Raw genomic sequence first — 18,144 nt, 5'->3', positions numbered from 1 at the left:
TCTTGTTCTCGTCCTAACCTTGGAATCAGCAACTCCAGTCTGTCTCAGGTCATTTGATCTCAAGAGCTCCTCTCTCTCTCTCTCTCTCTCTCTCTCTCTCTTTTTTCTCCCGTTCGTTTTTTGCTCTACGTTCTGAATCATTCTGAATCTCTGATTTCTACTTTTCAGAGGTTTCTGCTTCTCCTAGGTAGATCAGCCTGTCATCGCTCTTTCTGCTTGCTCACCAAGTCGAGATGGTCTTTGTCCCGCGGGTTTGATCTTTGATAGTGGGTCCTCCTACAGGACGTTATACCCGATTTGGATCCCGCGCTGCAGATGAGATCACCTCTCGAAGCTTTGAGTCAAACCTCTTGAATACTTAAGTCCTTCGGACTGCAGGTTAATTTACCTTCTTCAATCACTCTTTTCTACCCCTCTATTCTATCATGTCTTCGAACGGGGCGTTGCCGCAGACTCTCAAGTCCATCACCGCCACAAAGATCAAGGAACTTTCAAAACAACGCGTTATCTTCGATCAACACAAAAGGGAAATCCTCGCCACTGCCGGTGAAGCAAAGGATCTACGCAGTCGCGCCCAAGTTCTACTTGATGGAATCTCACGCCTGAAGGGATATCCAAAGGAATTGCTCGACAGAGATGACAGCGACCTCGATGCTGATTCTGGAGCACTGGATGCCAACGATGTGATCTCTGGGTCGGGGGCAGGGCGGCTGCAACAGAACGACCATGCAAACATTCGTCGGTTTCTTCTGCAGAGTCGATATGACTCCTCCATCTCACAGTCATCAATCCAGGCACGGGTCACTCAGCTTGAAACAGATTTGCGGTTCCTAGAGATCAAGCATGAGCACGGAGCCTTCTACAGCAACTTGGTTACCGAGTGGCTGTCGGAGCTGGATGAAAGCACCTCTTCCAATCCCGAGGAGTCTAGTGCTGACCCTTCGCCCGCCTCTGACTCAAGCTTTGAGCCCGTCGGCCGAGCTGAGATGCATGAACAACGGGCCACTTGGGAGTCCCTAGTCTTCAATGCTGCCACCCATGTCAACGAAGATGCTATCCACGCCTACCTTTCAGACCTATTCACCAGGACCAAACTTTCCCGACAGGCTTTCACAAAACTTCAAGCCTCCATCCAGGCCTTTGGTGCATATCAACTCTCGAGGGGATCATGGCTCGATGTCGATGAGCTCCAGTGGGTTTCCGAGGCGCTGCTGAAAGCCGACCTCCTCAACGACCAAAAGGCCGCCATTCTGAAGGAGTTCATGCGAAACAAAGAGGTTGCCCAAGAAGTGGCCGATGTGCTCAACATGCGCCTTGCCTCGCTTGAGAGCTGGACCTGGACAACCAACGGAAAAGGAATTCCCCTGGATATGCGCCGTCAGCTAAATGGGAAATACCGCTTCTACATGGACGAAGACCTTCTCGATGCCCTCTTGCTCCAGTATATTGGAACCAAATGGGCTGTGACACTGCGTGCTGCTTTCGTCGATCTATTGGAGTCTCGTGAGTGGAAGCCTTTACGTGAGGATATCGCCGATGAGCACATCAATCGCCGGAAGCACAGTCTTGGTCGCGACGGCATCAAGACTACCGACAAGATCAACGATCTGCGGAGACAGACTTATGTCAATGATTACTTCATGACTCAACTTCCTACCTCGGAAGAGGAAGGAGCGAAGCAATACGACGAAGATGGAAATGGCGAGTCTAGCAATCCTTTGGACACTAAGCACTCCCTCCTTCATCTCTTGATCACAGAATCCATCATTCATAAACATCAGCATGGTGAGTTCACTGCCATCCGATCGGACTTTGAATGGTTTGGACCTTCCATGCCCCATAGCACTGTGCTAGCTGTCCTGAAGTTCTTCGGGGTTTCGGAAACCTGGCTCAACTTTTTCGCGGTTTTCTTGGAGGCCCCCCTCAAGTTCTCTCAAGATGGCGGTGATGGGCCGGTCCAAACTCGCAAGCGCGGTCTTCCCATGAGCCACACCCTGGGTGATTGTTTCGGAGAGGTCATCCTATTCTGCATGGACTATGCTGTCAATCAGCGCACGGATGGTGCTTTCCTCTACCGTCTCCATGACGACTTCTGGTTTTGGGGCGCGGAGCAGACTTGTGGTAAGGCCTGGAAAGCTATGAAACAATTTTCTCAGGTCATGGGCCTCAAATTCAACGAGGAGAAAACTGGCACAGTACGCATGGGAAATGCTGACAGAAAGCAAGCGCCGGGGCTTCCAGGTGGCGAAATTCGATGGGGTTTCCTGGTCCTCGACGCTTCCCAAGAACGATTCATCATCGACCAGGCTCAGGTTGACCAGCACATCGAGGAACTTTCACGACAGCTTTCTTCCTGCAAGAGTGTGTTTGCCTGGGTGCAGGCGTGGAACAGCTACTTCGGTCGGTTCTTCACCAACAACTTCGCTAAACCTGCCGTTTGCTTTGGTCGCAGTCACATCGACATGGCGATTTCCACGTTGCAACGTATCGAACAAACACTGTTTAACAAGGAGAACTCGAAAGAGGGAGTGTCTGGCGTTACTGAGCATCTCCGCGCCGTGATTGCAGAGCGATTCGATATCCACAACCTCCCTGATGGCTTCTTCTACTACCCCGTCGAACTGGGCGGCCTGGGCCTTCTGAATCCTTTCATCCGACTCCTCGCGATGCGTGAAAACATCAAAACCACGCCTCGAAAGCTACTACAGACAGCCTCCTTGGAGGAGGAGATAGCATACGAGGCAGCAAAGGAAAAGTCCAAGAAAAATGGCGACAAGGACTTCATATCTTTTGAAGAGTATAGCCGGTACCCTGAGACCTATAGCGTCCCCCTTAGGAACGTGTACAAGAAGCTCAACGAAGTGCCAGACGAGAAGAACGTGTCCTTGACATTGGGCTTTGGCAGGGAAAAGGATTCCCTCGGATGTGAAATTTCCGCAAAGACCTCTATCAATAAAGACTGGGATACAATGACACCGTACTGGCGCTGGGTGGCGGAGTTGTACTACGAAGAGATGGTCCAGACTTACGGTGGCCTTGCCGCGGTTAACCGCGAGTTTATGCCTCTTGGTGTGGTGAAGACCCTGCGTGAAGGTCGGTTCAGATGGCAAGGCTGATTTTCTTCGCGGCTTTGACTGTGTACTTAGATTCAATATGACCTAGCCTTTAACAATAAGAAAATTATTCCCATATCGCTTCTATTTGTGAGAATTCCAGACCCCGGAAGGGTCTTCTAGACTTGATTATACAAAAAGCTGTCAAAAAATGCTCCCACCATAGCTCAGTAAAAGTGGTCTCTTTTGCAAGTAAACGATCTTGCGATTTCAGCCAAAACTGCAAACTATCCGAGTATATCAGACTGGCTCTCTGTCTGTCCATCTATGTCCGCTCCTCAAACAGACACTTCATTAGACTTTTCCATGTCATGAAGCTGGGTTTGCTCACATTCGAAAGCCTCAGCAACTACCTTGTATCTTTTTAGGCGTGGCCACACTATCCTGTCACTGTTTCTACCTGTAGACAGGCCCTTCTTGCACTCATTTCATCGCCCCCTTCCCCAGTGCTCTGCCTTCGTTCTGCTGTGAAACCCGACATCATTTAAGGAAAAGCTTTATTTCATAGAATGAGGGAGTCTCATTGGTCGAATGAAATAATGCAGCAATATAAGTGGTTACCGTTTTAGCATAACCCTAATCGGGGAGGGTACCTGACTTCTCAGATCATACCTGTTTTGCCTGCGGCGCCTCCCCATAGTTCACCTGTACTCACAGCCATGGCTGTTTCCCAATTCATTTGACGTATAGGCCAATGGAGAGTCTCTATTATGGCTGTATCTATGGTATCCTCGCCGTCCCTTCAAGAGGCTAGCGTCCTTGCCATAAGTTGGACTTCTGAACCCATTCTACTTTCTCTTTTTTCTTTCTTTTACATCTATCTACTCTGACTATTACCTCACTGTGCCGTCAGTTGTCACTCAACTTTGGTTCGATTATATAACAAAACCAAAGAAAGGTATGTCATATCCTCCATGGTTCACCTATCAGTGCAGCCCAATAACAATGACCAAAGACTATATACAACAAGCCACTATGACAACGGCACCAACTGAGCAGTTCACAGCTTTCAACTGGCTTGAAGCTATTTCTGGAGACAACGGGAACTTTGACCCAAGGTATGCATCCATGCATCCGTATGCATCAGCTTATATTAACAACATGGAAAGGACATACCAAGTCCACCAAGCAAAAATCCCCCACAACTTGGGTCACTCCACAATCTCCAACCCTCTCTTCTCTCGAGCTGCCGAGAGGGAACACTATACTCGTCGCATCCCGAAAGATATAAATCGGGAGGACGAAATCCATCAAAATTCCCGGTTGGACCACTGGGTCGAAACCACCACGTTCTTCGCCGAGACAACCGGCCTTGAATCACCGGAGGAAGACTGTATGGAAACCAAATCCAACAGTTCCACCGAAACCTACTTCGAAGCGCTAGACACAGCGCTCAACCTTGAGGCTCAACCTCCTTTCCCGACATCAGCCCCAGGCATGTCGTACCAGTGGGCCTCCCACGACCACATCTATCAAGGGTCCGCCACACCCTCCTCGCCCCTCTTCAAACCAGAGGAAGGCACCCAAGAATCCTCCGAGCAGATATCGGATACCAACAGCTGCGACAACGCATTGCTGCCGTTCTGCCAGCCGCTACGACGGGCAACCTCCTTGGCCGCTTCGAATGCCGTCGACCACACACAGGCTTGCGAGCCACAGTGGCTAATTCCTCTCGCTGGGCGGGTCATCACAACCAAAGCCCGTGGTGCGATTCGGAAATTGCGGAGGAAGTTATCGGGGGGTGGACATCCACAGGACGGTCACTGAACCTTGTGGGAAAATTTGGAGACTTGTCTCCCTTTTTGTTCTCAGAGCCCATTGGGCAAAATGTGATTTTTATCGAGGCACTCTTTCCAGCTGAGGGATTTATCCCAAAGGGTTTTATCTCAGTTGGTTTTAAACGAGGCCTCACATTTACTCCCATGACTGACTGGGACATTTCATGTTTGAGATTGTCAAATTGCCACTTTGGCAAAGCATTATACCCAATTTGTTTAATTAAAAACATCAAATCAAAAAATTCTCAACATTCTTGCTGGTAAATACAATTTGGATAAAATGTATCGGTAGTGTGGGGGGTACACGGAGTACAAAGTGTAGATGATGTGAGGCTGTATACTAGATCCAAGGCGGTCGGCCCACTTGCCCCGTGTTATCTCGGCTGAGTTGCCTCTCAGCCTTGAAGCCACCGTGATTAACTGCGGCCACGAGACATCGTTAACAACAATCACTCCCCTCTAATATATTCCCCCACACTTACAGCCAACATGGACCCATTCTCCGCAGAGGGCGGTTAGTCTCTCAATCCCTCTCATTACCCGCCCAACGCGCTAATCTAGCTATCCCCGCAGAGCTCCTCAACATCCACAGCACCTTCCACTCCGGCCAATACCAGGGTGTGATTGACTTCGACACATCAGTGCTGTCCCCTGAGAACCATCTCCCCGCCCAAGTCCTCAAGCTTCGTGCTCAGATTGCCCTCGGTCAATACGATGAGGCCCTCGCCGAACCCTCTATCGAAGACGATAGCCCTGACCTGTCGGCCGTCAAGGCACTAGCCCTGCAATCGTCCAGCAAAACAGACGCTGCTTTGCAATTGGCGCAGGAGCTCGCTGAGAACTACCCCGAAAACAACACCGTGCAGGTCCTTGCTGCGACAGTGCTCCAGACACAGGGCCTCAGCGAGGAGGCGCTGGCGCTGCTCGCTAAACACCAGGGTAACCTCGAGGCGTGAGTACTTCATCGCATGAGAGGAAGATATTGCGGCCGATATTCGAGCTGACAAATTGTCTCTTCTAGTGTCTCCCTTATCGTTCAGATCCAACTTCAACAGAACCGAACCGATCTTGCGCTCAAGGAGGTCCAGGCCGCAAAGCGCTGGGCCCAGGACTCCCTTTTGGTGAACATCGCCGAGTCCTGGGTTGGATTGCGGGTGGTATGTTGCGAAACAGAGATGGTCCGACTATATTTCAAGATTGCTAACACATGTTTATCTGTTTCAGGGCGGCGAGAAGTACCAATCTGCATTCTACGTCTACGAGGAGCTGGCCTCCGCACCCAGTACCTCCGCACCACTATCGATCGTTGGCCAAGCCGTCGCCGAGATTCACCTTGGTCGTCTTCCCGAGGCCGAGGCTGCCATTGACGCCGCCCTTGAGAAATATCCCACCGATGTGGAATTGATCGCCAACAGCATTGTGTTGAACGTGCTAGCTGGCAAGCCGTCCGAGGAACAAGAATCGTATGTTATCTGTTCAGCACGATACAAGACGGCTGAAAAAGAGTCCCAAGCTGACCAATTCTCATTTATAGCCGTCTACAGCAGGTTGCCCCCACGCACTCCCTGCTCACCGACATTCAGGAGAAGAGTGAACTCTTCGATACCGCAGCGGCCAAGTTCTCCGCCAAGGCTTCATCCTAGAAGATAAAACCCTGCGTCCATAAATTTTGTTGTTTGGTTTAATTCAAGTCAGGGGAGTTTGTCCTGCTTGCTCATGAAAATACACGACCTTCGAATCTTGAAATAATGGTGCTATAGCATCGACATATTGCGTAGCCTGATTACCAACCTACAAACGAGCCGCCAGCCACTTCCGCAGCTCAGTGCCAGTCTGAGTTGGCTTGTTCGCACATATATAGAATGGCGCGTCATGCGACTCATCCTCCCCAATCACAAATGTAGTTTCCGGAAATACAGACTTAATCTTGTCCGCAAATTCTTCAATGCTCGAAAGGAGCATCTCATCCGCACCAGCGAGAATCATGATCCGCTCCGTCTTCACATCCTTCCACCATTCAGCAGGTGCATTCAAGGGCTCGACCCAATTATCGGCGATCTTATCGTCACGGTAAGCATTAGCCCAGCCAGTAAGAAGATCGGTTGTGAGAATGTCCTTCCACTGGTTGGACTTCATCGTAGGCCCCTCAGTACTGAAGCTGACCCACGGTGCGTATGCAAAAGTACCGGCCAATGGAACAGACAGAGCCAGGGGCTCTATCTCCGGATGCGGGTGTGAGATGTGAAGCAGTGTCGCGGACGTGAGGTTACCACCAGCTGAGTCTCCACCAATGATGATATCAGCTGGGGAGCGACCAGTCTCATTGACAATGTACCTCAGAGCCTCAACCGCCTGTCGGAGCTGAGTTGGATACTGTGCATGTGGAGTGAGAGTATAACGCAAGAAGAAAACAGCCACATCATGGCCGTTCTCGTTCAAGGCACGGATCATCTCGAGCCAGAACTCGAAGTAGGCAGGGATCGCGGGCATTGCGAAACCACCGCCTTGAGGTGCATTAGTACAGTTGGTACGATTTTGTGGGGATTAGGTTCTCGCATTGTAGCATGCGTGGATTGTGTGTTACACGGGTGAGGACGAACCGTGATAGTAGACAACCACCTTCTTAGCATTCTTGTTTCCGAGCCAGAGACCTTTCGCGTCATGAAGGAGATCTACAGTCTCTGGCTGTAAGCCATGCTTCTTCATGGCGTCCGCGTAGGCGTCAGCAGTTGGCGCATTCAGGTACCTAAACCGCATGTGAGCAAAAATCGAATAGATGAATTTCGCGTAACTACACGTACTGCTTCTGTCGATCCGTCGTCCGGGTCACAAACTTGCGGATCACGTTTGTCATGATGAAGTGGTCATAACGCCTAGCACTGGCCTTTCCACGAAAGACGCCGGCGATCGCATGGTATAACAGGCTAGGAAACACGAATAGTCGCGTAACAGAGAGATCAGCCTTCTCCCAAAAGCCCAGGTTTGGTCGTAGATGTCTGGTCGTCATCGCTGCTGATTCAGGGTTTACCTAGGGATGTAAAATGTGAAGATTGGAACCTCGGAAGGGACCTCGGGAGCTCAGCTGAGGGTCAGGTTCCCCCGCATATTTCGGCTGTGGGTCCTGCAGGACCACGGGTGAGATCGCGCGTTCATTGGAACTTTAAGCTGGCTGGCATTACCTCTCGTGTTCTATCAACTTGATCACATCGGGCGTGGAAATAATAGGAATCGCCCAAACGAAGCGGGAATACGTCCATGGATATCCATCAGTTGAAGTTTTCTTCAGCAGCTGGGCGGCTTCAAAACATGATAAAATATGCTCGTCGTGTCCAAGGTTCTGACTTCGTTGAGCACGAAAAGATTGGATGACTGACACCAATATTTGTCGTCTCTCTATAACGCCGCCCTATACGTCTCGCCTGGCCCAGTGGATTCCAAGATTTTCAGCATCGCTCTTGTTTCAAGGTCAAACTACTGCGCGAGTAACCTTGGGAGCTCAATCACTTAAGGTTGGTATTCCAAACATCAAACCGGTCGTGGTCCTCGTTTCAAGCATGTTGATATAAAAGACTAAGAAGGTAGGTAAGTAACGGACCAGATTCAAGGGACCAGATTCAAGGGACCAGATTCAAGGGACTGGATGCAAAGATAGCCGGACTGCTAAGGGAAAAACATTACCTCCGACGCCCCAATAACGACCAAGCTCCTCCATTGCCTCTCGCATCGTTTGAACATAGCCATTGATTGCGTCTGTATCATCCGTCTGGTGGACATCGTGATACGCAATTGCGGATCGGTATATCCAGTCCACTAAAAATGGACACGGAGTGTGGATATTTGGAGACGTTGGTTCTTTTAGGCGTTGCGCAATAGGTAGTGTCACTTTCGATGTGAGCTTGGTTGCTTCGCCGTAAGAATAGTCGGTCTCTTCCTTATTGATGGCCGTGGAAGTCGCACGATAATATGAATGAAGCAGAAGTAAGGCACTGAGAGTAAGTAATGGTTAGATCCAAGCCTCATGAATCAAAAGTAAAGACCGGGCTCTTACCTTGATACAAAAGCAACTGGTGAGCAGTATGCAATACCACACTGCTGCTCCTCCGCTACAGTAAGTGCCAATAGCGAACGTAAAGCTTGGTCGAGCGAGCTCTTTTCGACATCTAGAAACCGAGCGTCGGCTTGAGTATCACAAATGTGCCGCATCACACGACCCAAGAGATGTGACGCCTGAGCCAGTCTAGCAAACTTTCCCATATTGCTGTTTGTCGGGGCGGATACTGTGTAGGGTGCTCCGCTTGTGACCTGCAAAAATAAATGAGTACTGAACATTTCAAGAAGATTCCGGTTTGTGCCATACACCATTGTTCCAGTCGTCATCTGAAAGAGGCAACAGGTGTTTCTCGGACGGATCTGGAGTACACAAATGTCTTCTCGGAGAATCTATATTCATGTGCCTTTTTTTTTCATAGCGTATTAGTTCGAATACTTTCTCAAGGGATGTAATAGAGCTGAGGAGAGAATCACCTTTCAAGTATCACAACAGCCCACCAGGCACGATGCTTTTCTTCCATCGCTGCACGACTTGAGTCGGTGTTGTCCCAGAGAAAAATGTCATTGTTCAAGCCAAGGGCAACGGCGTATCTGGCACAGATTCCAACTGTGAGAAATGCGGCGGGATATATACCATGACCAAGCTCATAGAATGCAATCAAAATCATAGCTTGAAGAGCCGTAATTGTCAGGACGCCAGCTTGTTCCAAAGATAAAAGCTGACGTTTCAACGAAAGATATGTCGCCTGACGAGGCTGGCCAGTCTCACATTGTTGCGGAAGCAGAATGTGCATAGAGGTCACCAACAATCTCAAGTCAGCCTCCTTTTGCACCTGCTGGTGCAGAATCAAGCCATAGAACTTGCTTCGTGAGAGAATGGGCAGCCAAAGATGTATTGTTTGAAAGAACTGCCCAGCCACACTGTGCACGGATTCGTCATTTTTGAGACAGTCGAAAACACCGAGCGAGGCAGCTATCTGGGGCTTTTGAATACTGATTTGACAGTGGTTGAACAGCTGGCGGTCCAGGAAGTATGTGGCGGGGAAATTGTTCTGAGTGACATCCTGTCCGATGCTCTGGTGGGGAGGTGGACCCTTTGGTGGCTCGATGCGACTGCTCTCATATCTACATCTTCGACCTGTTCTGATGTGCTGTTAGCCCAGTACTATGACATTAATTGGACTCTGTGCCTTAGACATAGCGCGCATCCCGGCAACTCTTTGCCGCATCGTCTCTTTCGGGACTTGCAAGGGTGGCAAGGATGAGAAGCCGTTCGCTCCGCTAAGTCGCTTTTACCGATGTGCCGGGACATGAGCAATCAACCAATCCAAAGTCCAGTTCCAGATAAAGGAGAAGTGAGAAATGGAGTTTTGTTGAGTGCAGATCTAAAGGTGAAGTGAGGAGCACTTCGTGGACCCAGACGGAGTCCGCATGTGCGGCTCAGTGCGGTAAATTGCGGAGGTGCGGCCGCACTCACCGCAGCGGAAGGTGGAAGCTACCGTATAAATATCGCATAACTAATCAATGGTACATTCAGAAATAACCATTCTTGATCAAGTGGGACCATCAATAACCCGTACACTCCCCCCACTTCCCCCAATATCGTTTTAGATCCAGCGCCGAGTCGGGGTATCAGCTAGTTTGTTGACTTCTATGACGTGTGGTTATTTGCAAGTGTAGAAGAGATCAGTACATCTCCGAAATCAGTGGGTATAAAGTCTAAGTAAAACGCCAGCTTGATTGAATATATCACTTCTTTTATCTCCAAGTCAGCATTCTATACCGCTATCTCTCTGTTCCAACATGCCTCTGTACGAGTTCGAGCACGCTATTGCGCTGACAGAGCCCCACAAACAAGCCATTGCCCATGGAATCACTGAGTTTCATGCCATCACTTTCAATGCTCCACGATACATTGTGAATTGCAGATTCATTGATATCTCCCGTGGACCGTTATCTGACACTTTTGTGGGAGGTAAACGCCGCCATACCAACCGCCTGTTTGTCACTTTGCGAAGCGGCACTGGACGGACATCTGATCAACTACACGTCTTGATAGACAGTGTAAATTCTATCTGGGATAATATTGTTGGAGGGAGTGGATGGGAAAGTCAGCTTAGAGGCATATATATCAAGGGTTCTATCGATGCTGCGAAGGAAGGCGGGTTCCATCTCCCTATGGTAAGTGTCGGCCTTCAGTGAACCAAGAGACGCTTCGTGGTGCTAATCAAGATGCCAGCCCGGCTATTTTGAGCAATGGGTCAAAGATAACACGTCTCGCTTCCAAAGTTTGGCTGCAGAGGGTGACCCTGACTTTATCCAACTTGTTGATGAAGTCAAAACCCGGCCTGAGTTCCAGATCTAAGACCAGTCATGATTCTACTCTGCTGTAGTAGTCACTATGGGGCTATAGCACTGGTCGATCTGGCTATCGAGATGTCTTCTCTATTGCTTTAGGGGAGGACGAAGGGTCGGCATACCACCATGCATGTTGTTTCTAGTGTATTATTCTGTGAGGGGGAAAGGTGTGATATTGCGGTACTTTAGTTTGTTAGTGAATCTAAAGGGACATGAAATGGAAGATAGTATCGGGATCATGTGGTTAAAGTAAAAGTGCTTCTCAAGGCAGAGGAACTGATTGTCGAATTGAGACTGAATACTTTGTGAGAATTGTTAAATTTTCTGCAGAATATTTTCGTCATATAAATAATCAGTCGGACTCTAGCTCTTTCATCAGCTCGATGAAATCCTCATCTCCAGCCTCGGCAAGCTCTTTGAAATGGAGCTTATTGGCTTCTAGCCACTGGTCTTCTTCTCCAGTCTATCATCAACAGCGACTTATCAGCCAACCAAGACATTCTTTATGCTAAAACTTTTTCTTTCACGGGAGTATAAACCTGACATACCTTAGGTCGTGCAAGACCGGCTTCAAGAGCAGTAGTCAACGCACCCATCACCCAAACAGTCCGCAAGCTCTCATCATCGCTATTTCCAACAATTCTCTCCCATTCAGTGACCATTGCGTGACAGTGCTCAATATAAATTTCATTGGTTCGATTGCTTCCAGCTCGGGTGCGCAAAATGACACGATTGTACTTTCGCCTGTGCCCGCCACGGAAGACCAGCTGATTGCTAACATCCGTGAAGCGGACATTGACGAAATAATGTGGTGTATTGAATTTTTCGGCGTGGAGGTTGGTGAATGCTTTTGCCAATGCTTCCTGCTGAGCATAATCCAGGTGGCAGATGTATTCCACGTCATAAAGAGGCATGGCGATAGGTTGGTATTGGCTATTTGAAATACAGGCTCTTGCGGATAGTAATGTAGAAAAGTTCCAAGGTTTTGTTTAAACTAAAGGAAATTTGAGCAAAAATCTGTAGCTTTAAATACTCACCCGTGATAGCCAGTTTTCCGTGTAGTCCGAGTGGCAGAGACACTAATTTCGGGGTGCTGTCCAAATATCTCCAGCACACGGAATTCCCCCGAATTTTCAAGTTCAGTTTACGCAATTAGAAGAGTTCCCGTGTACCTAATTAGTCGATCAACCTAAAGGAAACCTTTTTGCGTTATAGTAGAGGTGAAAAGGGCCAGCAGCCGAGTGGGGGAAGGCAGGTGCGGCAGGTGCGGCAAGTGCGGTGACTGCGGTGACTGCGGACCGCGGCCGGCACACGCATGTTTGATCCGCAGAAACTGATACTGGTATTGAGCATGGGATCTTCAGAGTAGCTTGTGCACTTTTTGCAATCTCTTATGATTAGGCAGGCTTGAGCAAGGGAAGTGCATGGAAGATCGGTCCCTCACATAGAGGCCCAATGAATTTTTGGGCTATTCAGGTCAGGAAAGCAGGAAGTTATGATCTTGTATGTATATATGTATTTTTATAGTGAGCTCAGGGGAGAGAAGAAGAGAGGGTGAGAAGGTGAGAAGGAGAAAAGGGAGAGAAAGAGAGATAGCCCTAGGTCCATCTACCTACGGGAGCCTGACCAAGCTGGCAGCCACGCCCGGGCTCCAACGCACCTGGGCAGGCTCCAACAGGGGCTCCATGGATATTCTTTGATACTTAACAACCTTAGATATCATGATTGGGCCTAATGTCCCAACTGGAGGTTATCTGCCACTAGAGTATGTAACCAACATGGTTGGTGCCATCAGTGCTATTAATGAGTCTTGTATACCCCTTGGCGCTAAAAGCGAGATGAAAATTCGAACCCTTAAAACAAAAAAGCTACTTTGAAACTAATTTAGAACCACCGATTTTGACGCCAGGGTTTGGTTTTTCTCCAATGTCATTTCTGACTGCTCCGTATGGAATTGTGGCCTTGCCGCATCGTCAAGCCATCATAACGGACAGGTACGAACCGATCGACAAGCACATGTCGCAGCTTGAACTATACCCTCTGACACTATACTTTTCAGGGATTGTGATTAATCTGTGACGTGTTGTACTACGAGACCCGCCCCGAGTGGCACACCAACAGTGTATCAATAAAAACCCCAAGGTCTCGTCCAGCAATGATAAGTTTAGCTGACACCTAGGCAACGACCTGCTTTGTAACAAATCAGAATAACCAGTGAGCTTGCTTGAATATTCGCTTGCTATATTAAAGCCTCGAGTGGATGTCTCTCATGCTTAGTCTGCTAAGCCATCTAAGACCATATATTGCTAGGAGATATTTCATGTCCTTGCCATCCTTCTGGGACACAAGGATGAGCTCCTGCAATATTTGACTCAAGATAGAGCTTTAATACTAGCATTAAATGTGGCATGATATAGCGGGATCCTCTATTTCCAAAGTTGGAGCCCGCCATAGCGACCGGCGAAGAAATGGGCGCTTGACCTGAGCCACGAAGCAACAGGTGGCAAGAAAAACTTTATGTGCTTCACTTGACTAGCTTCACTGGTCTGAATCACTCCTGGTTTTACACATAGTCCTGTTATTCTTTGTCTCTCTTGGCTCTCAGGGCCCCGGAGGTTGGAGTGTATTTTGGTTGGTCTCGTCCACGTCACTTCACTTGTGCCAGGCATTCATTCATGGCGAATGAAAATTAAAACTACTGGGCTAGTCAAATAGCCAGTCATTTTCTCTTCCAACTCAGGCTCAAACAGGACAGAAATATGAGCGTTTAGTCGTTGGCATAGAGGGAAGATGGGAGAAAGTGTTTCGTTCCCTGACGGAAGTGTGTTTCTTTCAATTTACGTACACCACGGCGTGAATTCGTTTGAAACAGCCTCAATTAATTGTTGCAAGTAAATTTTTCTAGCGTGAATCTTATGATGGTTGGAAACACCATGTTCCCCTCTTAGACATTCTGTAAGCCTTGCTTTGAGTCGCTGATATACTTGCATCATCGGTGTATTTAGCCTCTCACTTTACACAGCCAGCATTCAAACCCCGGCATCTATTTTGGGAGACTGGCAGGATGCAAAAATTACACATTCATGTCCAGAAACGATTTCAAGGGGAAGGGGGAACTATTCAAGGCGTCAAAATGTGTGGCTACAGTTCAAAGTAGATATCTGCTGCCTGTCTCACAGGCACTTGAATAGCGAATCAATTTGTTGTTTTCTTTAACGTCAATGAGCAGACGATATCTAATCTCGTGGCGCTGTTCATGTCAGTCAGTCCATTGCATAGGTGGCAGTCTAACGCCTCATCTCAATGTCGATCGAGCTTTGAAGACCAGCCATACTCTTCCGAACTACATGACATCTAACATGTGTCCCTCCTGTTTACGTGTCTGGCATAATCATGCTTCAAAATATCGCTATAGTGAGTCATCTTGGATTTGGTGTACTGTCGACTCCAGCCTGTGAAAAATGTATATAAAGGGCATAACTTCTTGGTTATTTCACTTACTCTCTGCTCTTCATCATACCATCTAACAACTTCAACCTTGGGAACGCACAATCCTTTCTCAAAATCTGCTTTTCCGCTACTCGTCTGCACTTTTATTGCACACCTCCCCCAACAACATGGAAATCGCCAAGATTCAGCCCAGTGGCAAATCCCAATGTCCGGGCTATGATACCCCGGATCTTGTCGGAATTGGACAGGAGCTAAGTGTGCTTGATATTTCCGTCCGAGCAGAAAGACATCTTGTGGCACAAATCAAGGTACTTCAAGGTCCGGTGGGGAGTGGAAAATCGCGCAAAGCCTGGGCGTACCGTGAGAAGGTACTTAAGGAAAAGACGTTCAATGCGGTGTTCTGGATCGATGCCACCGACTTGACCAAGTTTCATCAATCTTGCGCAAAGATTCTCGACATTTTGCCTGGTGCTACGCAGCAGCCTGGTGCTACTGACCTGGAATCGAGAGCGATTTTGGGCCTGTCTAGGCTTCGTGCCTTTGAAAAGCCCTGGCTTTTGATCTTAGATGGATTGGAGGATCCGGATTGGACTTCGTGGATCGAAAACCATCTGAAGGTTTACGAGTCAACGACTGGAGCGATCTTGATCACCACTCGCCGACGGGATTTTCGTTCGTGGGATGGCAACGCCTTGGTCCACCCCGAGATTCGATTTACTGATATGAATTCCGACTCTGAAATGCTTGATTGTTTCTTCTCGGTTGTTTCTGGGTCCGAAGTATGGTATAGGGATGCCGAGGCGGAACGAAAGGCATTGAATATCATTCACTATTTCGAAGGCCACTTCTGGATTATCACTCAGATTGCCCCATTTCTTCGAAGCCAAAACATACCAAATCTGGAACGTTTCCTGGAAACAGACCCCAAAGTGCTTGAAAGAGAAGTGTGGTCTTGCGTACCTGTCCTAAGAGGACAAGATAGCGACGCAACTACCATTGGGAACCCCCCAAATACACGGTTCACGAGCCTTTCAGAAATCTTCGAGCCCATGTTCGCCAGTATTTTCAAGCATAAAAGCGAAGATTCGAAGAAAGGTGCAATTGCGATGCTGTATTTTCTTTCCTTGTTTGGTTTTGAACTCTCAGGAGATGTGATCATTGAAGCGATTGAAACCAAAAAGGGCAATCCGTATCAATTTCCTTGGGGTTCATTTTGCATGAACGAAGGCTGCTTGGATAAAGATGAACTTCGATGGCTGCTCTGTCAGCTTCAATATCACTCGCTCTTGGGTGTGTCTATCTCGATCTTCCAGGGGCCTGGAGAGCCTGGAGAGCCTGGATTTTCCGGTATCGACTCAATTTTTGGCAGTTGGCTGAGCATGACACTTGACAACCCAAATCGCTCTAATGTGATCCAGCTAGCCCTGGAAACATTCAATTCTATGTTTTTGGGGACAAAATCTCTACGGGAGTACCCCGAAGAATGGCTCGAGGACCTTGTCACGCCTTTGTGGTTGAGTGCATATCCAATGGCCGCCGAGGAAGTCGGTAGACATCTTTCCCCGACCACGTTTTTGCACTTCATTAATGTTGAAGGCTTGAGAATGAGTATCGGCGTTTACTCGTTCGTGTTAGACAGCCTCAAAGAGATTCCTTCTCAGACATCTGACCGCAAGAAACTCGCCGAAATCCGCCTTGATGTATTGCGTATGATGGGGGAATTCCACATGAAGACATCCGATTTCTACGATGCGCAGAAGGTATATACCACCGGTCTCAAATTAGCACGGCGCGAGAAGGCTAGCTTTGAGGTGGCTGCCTTTTTGGGTCAATTGGGAAATGTTCATTTTGCCAAGAAAGAGATTGCTCCCGCCATGAACGCTTTGACAGAGGCTTTGTCCACATTGCAACAATTTCCTTCGAAGTCTGACAGAGACTTCAAAGCCTACAGAAGAATTTTAAAGGATCTGGAGGAGATATGCTATCATAGAGCCAAGGAAGAAGCGATCGCGAAGCTAAAGAGCTCCCGTCTGGCTACATCCATAGGATTGGCGAGAGGACTCTTACGCTACGAACTTACGGCCGAAGTTCCCAACCCAGACGACGTGTTGACATGGATACAGCACATGATTGAGCTCTATCCCGATTTCAATGCGGAGCCCGGGAGGGATGATATCTGTGGGATTCTACAGAGCATGAAGAATCAAACTGAACCAGCCATCCAAGCTGAAGGTTTTGACGTTTGTGCATTTTGGTCGGAAGACAGAATCCGACTTTACGGGCGCCAGCTGGGAGCACGCCATTGGACCGAAAGAAGGCAGGAACTAGACTGGTTGGTTTCCGAAGATGTTGAATGAGAGCGCAATATCACTCTGGCATTGCGAAGGCTTCGTGCACGGAGCTGAGTGATTCACCTGGAGGCGATGAACCTTCTGAGGTTGGTCCGCAAATTATCTGCGGTCATGCGGATGGTTTCTTGGTCACTCCTCTCTCTCCCCTTCTCTCTTTCTTTCTCTTTCTTTCTCTCTCCCAAGGTTGAGTCTTCAAGACATTTCCCTTGTTCCACTCGTTTAGGAAAGTCTGTTATAGTTTCAATATGAATTTGGATTCTTTGTAATGATGTTCTTCCCTTACCAGCTGAACGAACACTCGAATTTCGATGATTGGACCGGTCCAAACACTGCCGAGGATCTATTTCCATAAAAGAGGATGGTATCACTGTTCGGGCGGCTTGTTGCTTCTCACCCGGCAAGCTTACCAACGCTCTTCCCGGCATGGTTGGATGAGAAGAATCTCAAACTCCAGTGATTAGCGAAGCTTGGGGTGCCATTTTTAAGACACGGCGCCAAAGAGCCAACAACATAGTCAGCCCAGTGCCACTTATTGTGATGAAACCTCTGGAACAGCGCTAGATACTGTCATTGATCAGAGGCATACCACCCAACATTGTTTCACATCAAATGATCTCCCATGTTTTGTCAACCAAATCTCAGGAAAAATCCAAAGATTACCTAGTAATAGACAGGAAAGAAGACAATATGTTCTATGGCTCGTGCGCTCTTGGATACCAACATTGGAATAGTAGGCGTGCAGTGAATATTAGAGTGTCATCTACATGGAAGACAGATCAGTCCATTAAAGCGACCAATGTTTGGTCACCATGCCCTTCCTATAGGACATCTCATTTGAAATGTTCTTCCATTCTCTCATTGTTCAGCACACCCGGGGACGTCGTACACCTGGGCATTGCTCACTATGAACTAAGCTACGAAGGCAATTTCAGGTAGAGCCCCAGGCTTTCGCGTTCATCATATGCTATCATGAGCTATCTTGTTGTTGGTGATCTTTATATATCATTTAACCCGTAATTTCATTGCTTGGTCTGGTTATTCACA

General features: G+C 48.2%; 9 protein-coding genes across 9 annotated transcripts; 5 read left to right on the top strand and 4 right to left on the bottom strand.

Moving 5' to 3' along the window:
* Positions 1–425: 425 nt before the first annotated feature.
* N7506_006142 (uncharacterized protein) lies at positions 426–3,116 on the top strand (the record flags this gene model as incomplete). The annotated part of the gene is made up of 1 exon (XM_056955435.1): positions 426–3,116. One exon carries the CDS (start codon positions 426–428, stop codon positions 3,114–3,116), a length of 2,691 nt encoding a protein of 896 aa, XP_056809769.1.
* A 972-nt stretch (positions 3,117–4,088) lies between these two features.
* Positions 4,089–4,880, top strand: N7506_006141 (uncharacterized protein; the record flags this gene model as incomplete). The annotated part of the gene is made up of 1 exon (XM_056955434.1): positions 4,089–4,880. The coding sequence occupies one exon, from the start codon at positions 4,089–4,091 to the stop codon at positions 4,878–4,880; it is 792 nt and encodes a 263-aa protein (XP_056809768.1).
* A 500-nt stretch (positions 4,881–5,380) lies between these two features.
* On the top strand, positions 5,381–6,534 carry N7506_006140 (putative Coatomer subunit epsilon; the record flags this gene model as incomplete). The annotated part of the gene is made up of 5 exons (XM_056955433.1): positions 5,381–5,405; positions 5,465–5,843; positions 5,913–6,048; positions 6,116–6,354; positions 6,426–6,534. 5 exons carry the CDS (start codon positions 5,381–5,383, stop codon positions 6,532–6,534), a joined length of 888 nt encoding a protein of 295 aa, XP_056809767.1.
* Positions 6,535–6,682: 148 nt separating this feature from the next.
* On the bottom strand, positions 6,683–7,898 carry N7506_006139 (putative 6-hexanolactone hydrolase; the record flags this gene model as incomplete). Its single annotated transcript, XM_056955432.1, has 3 exons — positions 6,683–7,395; positions 7,492–7,637; positions 7,693–7,898. 3 exons carry the CDS (start codon positions 7,896–7,898, stop codon positions 6,683–6,685), a joined length of 1,065 nt encoding a protein of 354 aa, XP_056809766.1.
* A 621-nt stretch (positions 7,899–8,519) lies between these two features.
* Positions 8,520–9,253, bottom strand: N7506_006138 (uncharacterized protein; the record flags this gene model as incomplete). Its single annotated transcript, XM_056955431.1, has 2 exons — positions 8,520–8,877; positions 8,940–9,253. 2 exons carry the CDS (start codon positions 9,251–9,253, stop codon positions 8,520–8,522), a joined length of 672 nt encoding a protein of 223 aa, XP_056809765.1.
* Positions 9,254–9,411: 158 nt separating this feature from the next.
* N7506_006137 (fungal specific transcription factor domain-containing protein) lies at positions 9,412–10,140 on the bottom strand (the record flags this gene model as incomplete). Its single annotated transcript, XM_056955430.1, has 2 exons — positions 9,412–10,092; positions 10,114–10,140. 2 exons carry the CDS (start codon positions 10,138–10,140, stop codon positions 9,412–9,414), a joined length of 708 nt encoding a protein of 235 aa, XP_056809764.1.
* Positions 10,141–10,744: 604 nt separating this feature from the next.
* N7506_006136 (uncharacterized protein) lies at positions 10,745–11,306 on the top strand (the record flags this gene model as incomplete). Its single annotated transcript, XM_056955429.1, has 2 exons — positions 10,745–11,122; positions 11,181–11,306. 2 exons carry the CDS (start codon positions 10,745–10,747, stop codon positions 11,304–11,306), a joined length of 504 nt encoding a protein of 167 aa, XP_056809763.1.
* Positions 11,307–11,651: 345 nt separating this feature from the next.
* N7506_006135 (uncharacterized protein) lies at positions 11,652–12,213 on the bottom strand (the record flags this gene model as incomplete). Its single annotated transcript, XM_056955428.1, has 2 exons — positions 11,652–11,762; positions 11,848–12,213. The coding sequence occupies 2 exons, from the start codon at positions 12,211–12,213 to the stop codon at positions 11,652–11,654; spliced, it is 477 nt and encodes a 158-aa protein (XP_056809762.1).
* Positions 12,214–14,916: 2,703 nt separating this feature from the next.
* On the top strand, positions 14,917–17,106 carry N7506_006134 (tetratricopeptide repeat protein; the record flags this gene model as incomplete). The annotated part of the gene is made up of 1 exon (XM_056955427.1): positions 14,917–17,106. The coding sequence occupies one exon, from the start codon at positions 14,917–14,919 to the stop codon at positions 17,104–17,106; it is 2,190 nt and encodes a 729-aa protein (XP_056809761.1).
* Positions 17,107–18,144: the final 1,038 nt, after the last annotated feature.

The sequence above is a fragment of the Penicillium brevicompactum genome, assembly GCF_028827555.1.
Source record: "Penicillium brevicompactum strain IBT 35665 chromosome Unknown utg000005l_segment0_segment0, whole genome shotgun sequence".
NCBI classification, from domain to species: domain Eukaryota; kingdom Fungi; phylum Ascomycota; class Eurotiomycetes; order Eurotiales; family Aspergillaceae; genus Penicillium; species Penicillium brevicompactum.
The sequence above is the reverse complement of the archived record's forward strand: the minus strand, read 5'-3'. Positions and strand labels throughout refer to the sequence as shown.